Raw genomic sequence first — 15,455 nt, forward strand, 5'->3', positions numbered from 1 at the left:
CCCATAAAAGGGAAATTTCTAGGTTTTTTTAAAAAGCAAAGAAAAATTAGGTAAAAATACTGAAAAAGGAACTTTAAAATATCTGTTGTCTATATAAACTTCATGCTGAATTGCCAGCTTTCCTCTTGCTTTCTGTGATGAATTGTGATGCCAGAAGCAAAAGAAAAATAAGGAGTTTGATTAAGCTGTTGATGAGTATTTGCCACACAGAGGAGCCTCAGGATTTTGAATCCTCAAGCCAGCCACCCAAAGGGGAAAAAAATCCACAAATGGGAGCAAGAAAATGGGGATACCAACTTTAAACTGATAACATCTAAAAAGCCATAAAAGAAGGTATGATGAAGGCAGATGAAATAATGAAATAAAGAAATAAAGAAATAGAAACTCTAGAAAACTGAGCAAAGAACAAATCATTCAAAAACATTCAGGACAGAATTTAAGTTATAACGACCATATGTGAATGAAAAGACAGCCTCTAATTCTGCTATTAAGCCCAATGTGTCCATCAGGTTGCAGTGCAGTCACTTGAATATGTCTAAGGATGAACCAAATGCTCATGCAGAAAGGAAGAGAATATTCACTCATGAATGAAGGCAAATATACGTGTCCCAGGATAAAGTTGCAGGATCCAATTTGGATCACCATGACCAGAGGCTTAGTCTTCTGAGCTTTTGGACTCATGCTGGAGCCCATCTTCAGGGAATTTCTCTCTCACTGGAATGTGAGAGGAACACATTCTGGTGGGAGAGAAGCTCCCTGAGGATGAGTTTCCAGCACAAGTCCAAAAGCCCAGAAGACTAACCCTCTGGTCCCGGTGATATAAATTAGATCTGCAGAATATTTACTGTTAAAGAACACAAAATAAAAACCTGATGCTGCCTAACACTGCTTAGATGTAGTACTTTTATAATCGATGTTGGTGAAGAATGAGATGTCTTGGGTTTAAATCACTTTTAGCTGTGGTTACTGAGTGATGTTGGGTTGTATATGTATATATAGTCCAGCCTTTCAGTTTTGATGTAGTGGGGAGAAACTAGAGGCAGTACTTGTTATATTGATTTCTTTAAGGAAAGGTAGGCTATAAAATGTAGCAAAATAAAAATAAACTGAGTAAAGACTTTATGCCCCCTCTGGATTCCAGTAGTTCTGATAATGCCAGCAAGGGAAAGAATTGGAATTGGCATTTAAAATAATTTGTAGCTGGAGGGCAAACAGTGTTTCCAAGAACAGCTGGTTCATGAACCAAAGTGCCCTGGGACAATAAATTAGTCAAATAAAGCCAGAATGTCAAAAACAATCATATAGTCCTACAACATTGCACTAAATACTAAACTAGAGCAGATTTTAGCATTCCTGGCCAACACAAGTAGGAACTTCCTCAGGTTTAGGGAAGTCTGCAAATCTAGCTTTTCCCTACCCATGTGTGCAATACTGTGGAATAAGAGGCAGACAAATAGTCCAAAATTAACTGTGCTAGCAAAGCATTTTGGTCCTTAGTCCATCATATTCCAGCACAGGCTAGACTCCTCTCTACTTTACTTGTATAATTTATGCTGGCAGATGCCCCAGTAATAGGAGTACAGCAGCACTTATCTTTTATGACCATTTAAAGAGCAAAGGAGAAGTAAAATCAATGGGAACAAGGGCAATATATAAATTTGTATTAAGAAAATATACCAGGCATGCTATTTACACATGTGGGCTGAGTTATTTATTATGTGCTATAGAAAATGTCATCCTGTCAATTTCCTTCAAAAAAAAATAAAATTGCCTGCGTGTTGTAGAATGAACTTTCCTGCTATGCCCAGACACAGTTTGCAATACAAGGGTTATCAGAGCTGAAAATATAACATGGTGCCAAAATGATCACCAACAACTTATTTGATTCTCCTTCACCTCATTTGTGCATTTTAAAAAATGTTTGCAGATATGTTTGTCCTTTATATTAAGACTTCTGTTTAACTTCACCTTCAAGAACGCATATGGGCCCCAACTTTGTTCCATTACTTTTTTTATTTTAGAAAATAAATATTAGACAAGGCTGTTTGTTTCAAATTTGTATACACTTGCTCACAAAAAAGGATGGAGGTAAAACAGAGATAAAAGTTTGTATGATGGCAAACAAGAAGGAATGGCAGGTAGAATTCTGATATCATTTTGAAATTGGGCAAACCATGCCCTGCCCAGCTTTCAAAAATTCCAAATGTGTTGAAAATGATATTCTTTAAGCTGGTATTTCTCAGACTTGTTAACTTTTAAGATGTGATTTCAACTTCTACAATTCCCCAACGAGTTGAAGTCCATCCATTTTAAAATTGCCATGTTTGAGAATAGCTCAAAAATACCTGAATAGCATTTTGTTGGGGAAGGTGGATCAAAAACAACTTTCTGACATTATTATAAATTTAACTCTAAGCTAATAAAGCTGAAAGAGAGGTTGAATTCCAATATGTGAACATATTGGAATATGCTAATAATAGGGAGCTAATAATAGGGAGAGAGCCCTTTTTTTTACAGTGTTTGGAACAATTTTTCCAGATAGGTATATTTACTAGGATTATTTTTTTTTAAAGTTCTTTTGTGCAATTTAGGCAATTTAAGCCTTCATATTTTAAAAGGTATACATTTAATGTTGTGATTGTTATGAGCTTTGATTTTTATTGTATTTCATATAGCTTTTGATTTTTTCTAAAATAGTTTTTATTAAAAAGACTTTACATATATAATAAGCACTTTAAAAAACGATGTAAATATGAAAGAGAAAAAGAAAATAAAGGTTAAAAAAAAAGGTGTTGAATATGCTGTAATAAAGTAGTTGAAAACTGATACATACTGAGACTCCTGAGATGGGAGAGTGGCTCCAATAGATTCCAATAGATCCCAAGAACAATATCAGAGCACTCTGTCTTTCTCGCATTCCCTTTCACCATTTTGTTTATCAAAGAATCCATGTTTATTTATTCAAAATATTTACACTTTGTTGATTGAAGAAGTAGCTAAACACAATATATAATTAAAACTAATTTCCATAGAGTTGGTGTGCTTGCCACGCAGAGATGCTGAACTTCATTACAGTTAACTGAGTCACTTTCAGTATGCATCTGTTAGCAGGAAAACACAGAGCTTAAAATAATAGTAATAATATGGGATGTTTTTAGCAAATCCCCCAAAGGATCATGTTGCTATAGGCTGAACATCTGTTATTTTTGGGAAGGCAGAGGCACCATATGTTGGTCTGAGGCTGATTTCTGCAGTTTTAAGCTCAATACTAGTGGGCATCCTACTTGGGGCAGGTGACTGGGTCTAATCTTGAAATGCAACATGGTTCACTACCCAGTTACAATTTCTATGACTGCAGTGAAAATAAAAACACCCTTGAGTCAAGTTTAATTCCTGATGACTTCACAGATCTAACCATGTATTTTTCTTAGCAACAATAGTTTTCTATTGCCAATGCTTTTTCCACAGATTTGTGGGGGAAGGGTGCCTCCTCTATTTTGCCTACGGATCAATTTTGCTTAGGGTTCCCAGGTGGTCTCCTTTCTGAGTCCTAAAAGGCTTGACCCTCTTTAGTTCCTGAACAGAGACTAAGTTGGCCAAGTGCTGCTATCTGTGGAGGAAAATAAAGTAAATTGATTCCCCTCAGAGGGTTAATATTTGAAGCTTCTTACTTCTTCTTCAAAAAAAGGTTAAACCTGACAGTTTGGCATTCAGTTTCCACCAAACATCCTATTCTATTAAGATGAGAAGAGATGAATTGAGATTATCTGTGACTTCTATAAATGCCACTGATAAAGCCTCAGAATTGTCCTCAGAGTGAACTTTTTCATATCTACAAGCTGCCATGTATCTAGTTACTCACATTATAATGTATAAGCCATTCTTGCCCAATATAAACCCTCCAGATGATTAGAAGCAGAAGTTTCTGCCGATCTGGTCAATGAAATTCAGGAATTGTGGGAACTGTAGAGATAACCAGATCTCGGAAGACTTTGACAAATTTTTACCCCACTGGCATTGTAGCCTAAGCTTAGCAAGAGTAAAGAACCAAGCACTAAATGAAAATTTAAGGAAGTAGTAAAACATGATTCCTTAAACACAAATTCCCCCCTCTCTTCACCAAAGTATTTTCCAGAATCTTTCCAGGGAAGGAAAGGCTTAAATTTCCCCCATCACAATTGCTTTGACAGTCCCTCCTACCTACCAACTGCTATTTGCAATTTTAAAAATATCCACCTTCAATACAGACACATTTAGTTTAACTCATATTAAGAGGTAACAAATGATCAGCTGGGTTCAGTTCATACGAGGGAAGGAATCTTCCCCCTCTCTGACTTTATATGAAAAACAAGTACAAATATTCTTCACTCTTCTAACAATGGAGATATTTATGTTTAGCCATCTGGTTAGGCTAAGAGCAAAATTCACTGCCAACAACCATGCCTACCATCTAAGGCAGTTTTCTATTACTTCTATGCCACATGCCCACAATTCCAAGAATTGCCTTTGATTTGAGGCATTCCCCCATCCTTGTACTAAACATGCTAGCTTCATAACTCCAATCTCATAGACATTAATACCACTACAACCACCATCTCTCTCCCTCTCTCCATGTATGTGTATAAGTATGTACACACATATACATACACACACCCCTATGTTTCATCTAGCCCAAATCCTACCATTAGTTTGGAAACCAAGGCCAATGAAAGATTTCCTTCCTCCCAGGTATTCCAGATATCAAACTGGTATAATATCTTAGGGCATCCCCTGTCACCTTAAACTTCAATTGGCTTCTTTCTATGATTCAGGACAGTGTTTCTCAAGCTTAGCATCTTTTGTTGTGGAATTCTGCGGGCTGAAATCCACACATCTTAAAGTTGATAAGGCTGAGAAACACTGATCTATAGTAGGAGCACTTCTGAACTACTGCAGTGACAAATAAATTGTTCTGAATGTCTGCTTATAACTGGGGGCTGTAATTAATCCAGTGGCATTTGTTCAGGTAGTGAGCAAACTCAGTTTCTTAGTTCATTCTCCTTGTCCATGGTGGTTACTGCCTTTTCATTTTTTTCCCCAGGCTTTTTTAATGTCTCTGTTGGGAAGTGAGTTGCTGGGGACTAACAAAGAATAGCAATATACACAGATTAGCTATATGGCAGTTGGGAAGGGAAAAATAAGGACAAAATAAGCCTCAAATGTTATCTTCAAATATGAAGCAATACTTTAGGGAACTATGTCTGTGATGAGTTATAATATTAATAACCATTTCATTTTAGTAATCTATGTCTGCAGCAGAGAAATGCAAAAAGCCATAAAACATTCAGACAAGCAGCAGAGTTGTTCAGCGTTGTGTGGGGGAAGGCTGTATTTAATAATTAAAGTTAACTTTATACCAATGGAATTTTGTATTACAACAGCAGTGTAAAATGGACTAAATTCTCAACTTAGGAAAATGATAGCAATTCAGCTTTGTAGTATATGAATCAAAAGGAATAAATTTGAATCTAAGAGAAATAACAAGAGAGGATGCCTAGTAGGTGATGCCTAGTAGGTGATCTTTCAGCTAATTTTGCCCATGTACATGTTGGAGAATCAAGTGATAAAAACTTTTCAGGATCATGTCACTTCAGAGAACAAGCTTGAATATTTCATTTCTAATTTCGTCTCATTTACTAAATGAAAAATTGGATATGTTGGAGGAAAAAGTTAACTTCTCTCTCTCTCATTCACACTATTTTCTATTTGAATAGGGGACTCTACTCTTACAGTTTTCCAGTGGGACAGTCCAGGAGAGGTTTCAGGACTAGAAAGGGCTGTATTAATGGGAGAAAAGGGATGAGGGGTGGAAAGGAAAGGAAAGGAAAGATGTCTATGCAAATATGTTTCAAGTTATGATTTTATTAGTGCAGAATCAAATAAGATATAACTCAGGATATCCAAAACATATTCAGATATAGGGCAGTGCATATTGAATTTTTTTATCTATGACTAATATGGGAAAAAGTACAGCACTTGATTTTGGTTGTCCAAAGCCCAGCAACGAAAGAACAAACAGAGCAATTGGAGAAAGACAGTACATTGGCTCTAGGAAAGAGAAAGGATCCCAGAAGGCAGTTTCCACTGGGAAATTGCCCACCTTAATATTCCAGAGGAAATGCAGCAAACTGATCTTGAGCCAACAGTTCATTAGTTCAGCTGCTCAATCAGCAGTGTTGAGGAGATACCTGATTTCAGCTACAAAGATTTTGTATCTTTGTATCTTATCTCAATCTCCTTATATTTCTATTTCAAAAGAAGGGAGGGGAGGCCTTGCTGAACTCACCCAAGTTCACATTTGCAGTGAGATCTGAACCAGGGACTTCTGGTTAAACGCCATGTACTTTTGCTCTCCATTACTACTTTAAATCTCAGTAAAACAGTAGCCAGTGATACGGTCCAATGATTACACAGATTGTGACACCAATTTTGAGAGACAATTGTCAGTTGGGGAAAAATGCTGGATGACTAACATACTGCCAACAGCCATAAAGATTCTTTTGGGATTTGGGAATTTGATAATGATAAGGAAATACACACATGCTCATTCTTTGATTACAACTGTTGGCTCCAAAGTCTCTAAAGAAGACTTTTCTAACCAGATGCACTTCATATGTGTTATATTAGTTCCAACCACTCCTAGTCAATAATGACTAAGGATGGTGGCAGCTATAGTCAAAAACATGTACAATACTTCAAGCATGGAAAAGCCATAGCAATTGATCTGAAACATTCACCATAAGGCCCATCCAACAGTGAGATATCTGTTCCACTTTTGAAGTTTAGCTTAGTAAAATGAGAGAATCCCAAGATAAAAATGGGACACATAGCCTCCATACTGCTTATTGTCCTGGTGCAAAAGAAACATATGAGTGAAAATTGCCTTTAAAAGTTCCAAAGGAATGACAAATTCTTTTGAACTGGGTAAATGACAGAGATACATCCATATTCTAAGAAGCAAGCTTTGCCCAAAATGAGGGACTCCAGATGCATTGCCTTTACTGGCTGAGAATTCTGGGATCCAAAATCTTTAGAAAACAACATTACAAAGCCTGACCTGATTGGTTGCTTTGCCAACTGTGATGTAGTTGCTAAGCCAGCTTTAAGTACTTATAGAAAAATCACGGGGCCCTTTTCTTCTGCAGAAAGAGTGGAATTGCTCCTGAGAAAGAAATAACGAAACCTCAATGGTGCTGTTTCCAAATAGTTAATTTCATAGAACAGAGAGATTCTCTCCTTACTGGAAGTCTTTATGGAAAGCACTCAGGGGGAGTGCAACTGTCATGTAACTGAGCGAAACAGAGATAGACTTCAACATTATTGGAATGGGATGGTGGGGTGGGAGAGCACCATCTGCTCTTTTTCATATTGTGGCAACATCACACAAATTCCCTTCTTGCTGTTCTACAAAAAGTAACTACATTGGCAATCAGCAAAATTTTTGAGGCCTCTCCCATCCCATTGTAAAATGGGGTAGGAAATCCACTGCTATAACAGCCATTACATAGAACTGGATGCTTCCAAGAATACATGATTCATAAACTTGTGTTGAATAAAACATAACTCATCAGGAAGAGTATTGTATGAATCTAAAAATAGGTTAATTTACTAATCAAATAAGTCTATGTGAACCCAGCTTTTAAGTGCAGATCAGGCATTCAGTGTGGAGCGATGTCACTTCCCTTCCTCCACCTTGAATGGAGAAGCAGTATTTTATTTGTTTATCCTATTGGAATAGAATTTTATTCTGTTTATTCTTTTTAGCCTGGCTTGCCCACAGAGCTTGCAGGTTAGGTCGGTTCAGGATATCAATTTCATAACAAAGTACAAAACAATAAAATAACCACAATATTCACTAAAGCAAGTTAAGTCCTTAGATAAAGAGGAAAAGTAGTGGAAAACTAGTTAGGCTCTTCTCCCAATGCAAAATGGCAGGCGTATCCCTGCTAAACATCTTGCTAAACTGCCCTAAAGCCTCCTGCAAGGGCACCAGGTCACTTGGGCAGCTCAGCTGCTTATGAGCCGGGGGGAGAGGAAAGATCTCAGGGACCAGATATGCTCTCATCAGGAATATTGTCTTCCACAACTTCCACAACCCTCCAGGGTCTGCAAACTGCTAAACTGCACAACAGTTCATGTGTAAGTGTCCGCCTCTTGCGATGATGCCTTTGATAAGTGCCAAGAACAATTTACAGATCCAAAACTAAAATATCTACAGGTTTCTTCTTCATGATTAGAGGGGGGTGGAGTGGGGGGAGACAGAAAAACCTGTGAGGAAAATCAGGAGGTTTGTAAACAGAAGGGACCCTTCAGTACAATTTACATTTAAGGGCAAGTACCTTCATCCTCCACGTCTTTCCCACTCTAACGTTACATCACCGAGCCAAAGAAATAAGGCATAGGATTCCCCCCAGCACCCACACAGCAGCAGTTGTGTGTGAAAATATGTAAAAGTAGGAAGAGAGGAGTAGGAGGTCTTATTTTTAAAAGCAACAAGTTTGTGTTTCAGAGAGAGGACAGGAGTGGAAATCTGCCCACCCATCTACAGCTTCTATCCCGTCAGTTTCTCATTCCAGGTTCCTTTTTCTCCTCTGATATTTCAATCCCAGAAATGATCCAGCAGGAAGGAAAGTTGAGAGTCTGCAGAACAACAACCCACAAAAGTTGATGGAGTTTTGCTTTCTTTTTTTCCTTTTATGTCTTAAATTCAGTCCCTTAATTCGTCTTCCCATGTGGCTGCTATGTTCTAGTTTTCAACATCCAGAGTCACTGTTCTCATGTCTCACTTTGGCCTTAACTTCTGTCCTTTCTGCATCGTATTTTCAATTCTAGCCATATTCTCTTTCACATCAGTTGGATGAATTTCCATCAGCCTATGCAGCTTTATGCCAGCTACACCAATGCCATATTGCAGTGTTTCTCAACCTTGGTCATTCGAAGACGTCTGAACTTCAATTCCCAGAGTTGAAGTCCAGACGTCTTCAAATAGCCAAGATTGAGAAACACTGCCATATTGTGCTATGCTAGCACAAGGGAATGTAAAAGCAATCCAATGGACACATACTGAGTCTGAGTGAAGCTTTCACACCCTTCAGTGGTGCCACAACAGATAAACAAGGCATCTCAGCCATTTTTAACCAACGGATTTTCATCAAATGCCTTTAACCTAGTCTGATTTTCAGATAAAAAAGCACACATGCGCACGCAGACACACACACAAATACCAAGGCACAAGGTAAGAATGTGACTTGCAAGCATTGTAATAAGAGGCAGTAAAACAGAATGAAATCCAGGAGATATGATCCGCTGAAGAGTTACTACTTTTCTGAGACACAAAATCTTCCATTAACACAAAGTTACATACCTCTCTCCACTGCTTGGTCTCTATGCCCTGAGTATACAGCACACATACTGTAAAAGGAAAAAAAATCACAAGTTAACTAAGCCACCAGCACAGAGAAAAAAATTTCGCTCTAGTGCTACACAACACAGACTGTATTAAGCAAACTTCACAAGCTTCTGCAAGATCAAAAGCTAAACAAAATTACTGAAGCTTGATTCCCCACTGATGAGGTTAAGGGGAGGATGGGAGGACTGAATTCCTGAAAATTGTAAAGCTATGGTGCATTAGTTCTTTTTCTGCACTCTTTTTTTTTCCTTTTAAAATTATTGTTTATTGCTATGTACACAAAAATAGCGTCTAAACTTTTTCCATATTACTATTAATGAAAAGGCAAGAATGGGGAGGATTTGAGGTTTAGGTTATAATGGAAAACTGAAAAGGAAACTAGCTGCAACAAATGCTAGAACTTGTGATTTGATCAGATCTTAGATGCATCGCATTTAAGAAGCACATTTTGAACTGTGTGACATCTTAAACATCCATCATATTTTTTTTGTGTATTTGTGTTTGATCTTCACAATAATCTTATGAGGTAAACTGACTGACAGAAACTGGCTAAGCAAGTATTTCAACTCAGCATCCTAACCATTCTGCCCCATCAGCTCAAAAGAGTGGATCAGCTACTTTTACATCTCATCTCCAATAATCTGAATAACATCAATTTCATGAGTATGACTTATTGCTATTGTCTTCCCACATAACGGAGTAGCACAAGAGTTATTTGCCTTAGCTTACATGAAGAAAAAGAGAGGTTGTTTTGGAATCAGAAGTTATACCACATTCAACTGGGAACTACCGCATGCCAAGCCTAGTCCTATACGAAAATTAGCGTCACTAGAATTCTTGTCAGAAAGAACACAAAACACTGCAGCTTAATTCCATCTAGATTCATTAGATTCACTGGATTTACTCTGTTAAATCAAACTAGATTTGCCTTGGCAAGATGGGTAGCATAGAAATTTAATAAATAAACAAACATGGGAAATTCAGATTTAATCCCCCATTCCTCCAAAAACACACACACACACATGTCAGTAGATGATTTAGAATTCACAGTTTTCTCTCTGTTTAAACTAGACAATTTTGTGAAGACTTTTCAGCTTAACCTATTTTTTTGTGCAGATAATACAAAGTAGGGGAAAGAAGACTCATGTTTATTACATTGAGTTCCTAGAATAAAAATAGAATATAAATAAAAGGAATAACTAAACCAATAGCTTTTGGGTTCTGGCCTTATTTTACTGTCCAAATCCATAAAGAGAAACCTCAGCCATGCTTCTTGGACTGGATCCTCCCTACAACACAATCTTTTTCCATGCTTCCCCTTCTGTATAAGTAGCAATGAAGCATCTGGGCTATAAAGTAGAGAAAGAGCTACAGGAAAGGTGCTCAGAACCTACCCTGTTTTCTTCTACGGAGAGGTGGATACTTCCTTTTATAAATCAAGGCCGAATCTAATGCTTTCATCAAAATGACAAAAGAGACAAGAGACCTAGTGTGGTCTAGTGGTTAAGCCATGAGCCTAGAAACAAGGAAACTGTGAGTTCTAGTCCCGATTTAGGCATCAAAGACAGCTGGATGACTTTGGGCCACTCATTCTCTCTTAGCCCAATTCCCTTCACAGGGCTGTTGTTGTGGGGAAAAAATAGGAGGACAAAGAATATTAGGTATGTTTGCTGCCTCAAGTTATTTATACAAATAATAAAGGCAAGAGAAAAAAGCAGCATCACAAGGTTGTACATGACATGCATAAAAAAATAATGCAACTTGAATTGGGACACAGTGATGCTGTTTTCATCATCTGATCTCCCTCTGTCAAAGTCTACTCTACTAGGTACTATGCTAAATGCAGAATCAGAGAACTGTAGCTCCTTCATGATTTAGCACAGAAAACCAAACAAGACTTTTAAATTACCAATAATGTATTTCAATAATGTATTTGGCTCACTTTCAATTGCTCCCCATTACTAAAGCATAGCAAAAAAATGTAAGAATGATTAATGAGATTTTAATGAAGGGAAGCTGCCAGAGAGCAAATGATGCCCCACTAAGCTTCCCCCCCCCCAGATTCTGTGATCATGTCTTTTATCTGCCTAAGGATCTATACATACTAGTTGTAACCTCAGTGCTAATCAAAGGAACTAGAACTTCACAAGTTGAATCTGCAACAACATGCTACACTGCGAAGTGCTACTGTTCAGAAATCTAGACTGTCACAACATCTTCCACATCTTTTCTAAGATACCCCATATTATCCCATTATGCTAATTACTGTACATTCTAAGACCACAAAGTTTAGCTGATCTTTACTGCAGAGGTGGGGAACCATGGCCCCATTGAAGACTTGTGGTCTTCAACTCCCAGAATTTCTGAACCAGCATGGTTGGGTCAGGAATTCTGGGTGTTGAAGTCCACAAGCCATAAAAGGCAGTGGTGAAATTCAATTTTTTTTACTACCGGTTCTGTGGGCATGGCTTGGTGGGCGTGGTGTGGCTTGGTGGGTGTGGCAGGGGAAGGATACTGCAAAATCTCCATTCCCACCCCACTCCAGGGGAAGGATATTGCAAAATCTCCATTCCCACCCCACTCTGGGACCAGCCAGAGGTGGTATTTGCCAGTTCTCCGAACTACTCAAAATTTCTGCTGCCGATTCTCCAGACCTGTCAGAACCTGCTGGATTTCACCCCAATAAAAGGGTCATCGTTCCCCACCCCTGCTTTACTGGATTCTGTGAGTTGTCTCCCTTCCCACTATTAGGAGATATAATTTTTTAAAAATCTAACTTATTTTGGCATTTCTGCCAACTTCTCTCATATACCTAATATTATTGGCTTTCTGTTTATTCTGGCACTCAAGGTGGTTTAGGTTGAGCTTCTCCAAAGCCAGTTATTTCCCTGTGTCATGCATATAGGTGGTGCTGTTTTGCATATATAAGAATCAGTCCAGGAGAGTCAGTTAACATATATTTGCAATCAATGCACCATTATCTCCATTCTACTGGTAGAAAGGATTATAGAGAACTAAAATAAAATAAAATACACTGGACAGCACATATCAGAAGTGTATAGGCAATGTAATTGTTCAAGCCGAAGAAATGAAGGTCAGAGATAAATAAATTCAGGCTTTCAAATGTATTAGAAACATATACCAGGAGAAGAATTTTATCTATACAGTATAATCTATGCTGGGCTTAATAATTGCTATATAGGCATGAATATCTACCTTTCAGAGCTGTTTCTGTTTAATACAAAGGAGCAACTCACTCTGTCTATGCTCATTTTATACATTCAAAGCGAATCACCTGACTAGTGAAAACTGAAAACATCCACACACTTAATACATTTCTCTGTGTTCACTAACTTGGATTTCTTGACCAGTATGATTATTTTGTATAAATATGTGAGAGCATGAGGTCATTCAGATTATAAAGATGCAAGAATGAAAGTTCAAAGCCAATAAGACATTTTAAAGTAGTAAATATTGTTTATTTTACACCAGGAATTATTAATTCTGTGTATAATCTGATATTAGCAAATCCCAGTAATTATAATTATGCATTATGCTTCCCAGATTTAAATTAATTTAATTTAATTTAAATTAAAAATATTTAATTTGGATTTTATTTTGCCCTAAGATTGTAATTTGCATACATTTGCAATAGAGAACTTGACAGATCCATAAATAGGGGACAAGAAATTTCATGAACGAAGCCCAAATATTGTAACCAAAACTCATCTTGAAGAAAAGTGAAAGTTCATGCAACACTTACGTACATGGGTCAGACTTGGAGAATGTATCTTTATCCAAAAGATTCCTGGGGAGGGGGGGGAGGAAAAAATAAAAAGGATTATGTAGGATCAGGATAGATGAGTTTTCAGTTCAGAAATGGAACTGACAAAAAACTCCCAATTTTTCTTTTTGCACCGATATTGTTTGCTTTCTAAATAATTATATACACCCAGAAATCATTGAACTCTGCTGAAATTGTCAAGGCAGCCATCAGAAGTAACCTAGGGAATAACAGCTGAAGAATCAGACAAAAAAAAGACAATAAATAAATACATCAAAGCCAAGAAGAATGGGTTTTTGCTTACAATGAGGCAGTACTCAGTAACCATGCTGACTCAGCAGGAAAGTCTACAAGCTGAGAACATTTGATCACCCAAGGAGATACTCCACATTGTAGTTATCATGCTTGGCATACAGAAGAACTGTATTTGTAACAGAATTTCCAGCTTATATGCTTCCTAACATTAGCCAAGCATTTTATAATTCACTATTATAAAAACTTATGAACAAGTTTTCTCTCTTCAGAAAAACACTTCCTTGCAATCTATTCAGTGCTTCATATTATCTCCCAGGGCCAATTTAATCAGCTTCCCTTAATTTGCACTTTTCAGATAAGCTGAAATACAGCTCTAATAATTTCAATTAGTATTGCCTTTGCCCATTATGGCCAGGGAAGATAGAAGTTAAAATCTAACACATCTGCAGAACACCAATTCAAATGATGGCCAAAGTGTAGGTACCAATACCAAAGCACATGCAAATGAACACAACTGGAGGAAATGTCATTAACACAATATTAAAGTAGTTGCTTTGCAAAATGAGCCAGCACTGAAAGCACATTAGTTAAGATGTTTGATTTCCTTTGTGCTTTAGCTATTATTCTCTAAAAGAAATTGTCAAGGAATTATTCCAAATTTCACTATAATTTAGAAACCATTAATTCATCCTTAATGGAAATTCACATGTCTCAATCTTCAAAATGTTTACTTCTGACCCTCTGGAACCCACACAAAACTTTAATCAGCCTGAACCAATATGCTTAGTAATCACTCAAGAATAGTTTAAGCAATAGCTTCATATTGTGTTGCCTTGAATCATTCTGTAAGTAGTAGGGAATGAAAGAATTATCTAGTCAGGTAAGAAATTATGTTGCTTTGATACTTTACACCAATATCACTACTGTCCAATTCAGATTGTCCTTTTCACAGCAAATAAATTCATAACTGATTCACAAATTCTTGATGGCTAAAAATAGACTATAATGGACTATATTTTCAGAAGTTATATTTTGATAACTGATGATGTAAAAAATGAGAAAGTTGTTTCTTTCTTTAAACTTAGGGGGCATTTTTATTCTCTGCCAGGTGGTGTAATCTTTCTTAAAGTTGGCATAAATCTCACAATACTAAGATTTTGTCTCAGGAAACTTCCTAACAACTTATTTCCTTCAAGAATTTGCCTGTTATAAAGTATTGTAACTTTTCTAAGAGCTGTCCAGCACTTGCAGTGCTGAATATAGTCTGAAAACATTACAATAAGACACAATAGTGTCTTATTGAAATGTTTCCAGACTATATTCAGCACTGTAAGTGCTGGACAGCTCTTAGAAAAGTTACAGTACTTGTTATTGGGATTTTTTACTTGAAAATAGGCAAATTCTTGAAGGATTTAAAGTTCACAAAAGTGTATAGGATTCTTTGCTGATGTGGTTAAATTTTAGATTCTGCACTAATGGCATATTGTGCCATCAATGAATAGCAGAAATAATGAAGGATTAGAAAGAGCTTAATAGCATTCCAATTTCAGAGCCAGGCCTTTCAATAGCTTATCTTTGAAGCACGCAAGAGCACCAATTAAATGTGAGAAGATACACAGACTGAATGCAGAGGGAGCTTGTTTCAACTCCTTGGCACATTTCTTTCTAGAAGCAATCTTTCACTACTTTAAAGACAAAAAAACTTCAGGGATCACAGCAGGTCAGGCAATCAAATAAGACTTACCCATTTCCTATGTGATTCCCACTAAGAGAGTCTTCCTCGGTGTGGTGTTCTCTAAGAGTTTTGGAAATACAATTCCCAGGATTTATAGCCAGCATGGCTGAAATCCTGGGAGTTGTAATTTCAGCTCTTCTAGAAGACACTGTGGTGATGAAATCCAAGGCAAGGTGGGAATGCAGAAGGCAGTAGAAGACACATCAGTCATATTGGGGAGATGAATATTCAGA

At 37.2% G+C, this 15,455-nt stretch overlaps 1 protein-coding gene across 2 annotated transcripts in view; it reads right to left on the reverse strand.

Moving 5' to 3' along the window:
* Positions 1–15,455, reverse strand: part of LOC139314136 (copine-5) — a 130,280-nt gene that overhangs the window by 89,633 nt on the left and 25,192 nt on the right. For both annotated transcript variants that reach the window (XM_070939669.1, XM_070939670.1), the window contains exons 2-3: positions 13,216–13,256; positions 9,404–9,450 (exon numbers count right to left, since the gene is read on the reverse strand). In XM_070939669.1, the coding sequence (XP_070795770.1) occupies positions 9,404–9,450; positions 13,216–13,256 (88 nt within the window). The remainder of the gene's footprint in view (positions 1–9,403; positions 9,451–13,215; positions 13,257–15,455) is intronic.

Source organism: Pituophis catenifer, unplaced genomic scaffold, assembly GCF_029215685.1.
Source record: "Pituophis catenifer annectens isolate HBS135680 unplaced genomic scaffold, rPitCat1.0.hap2 SCAF_3, whole genome shotgun sequence".
In the NCBI taxonomy this organism is placed as follows: domain Eukaryota; kingdom Metazoa; phylum Chordata; class Lepidosauria; order Squamata; family Colubridae; genus Pituophis; species Pituophis catenifer.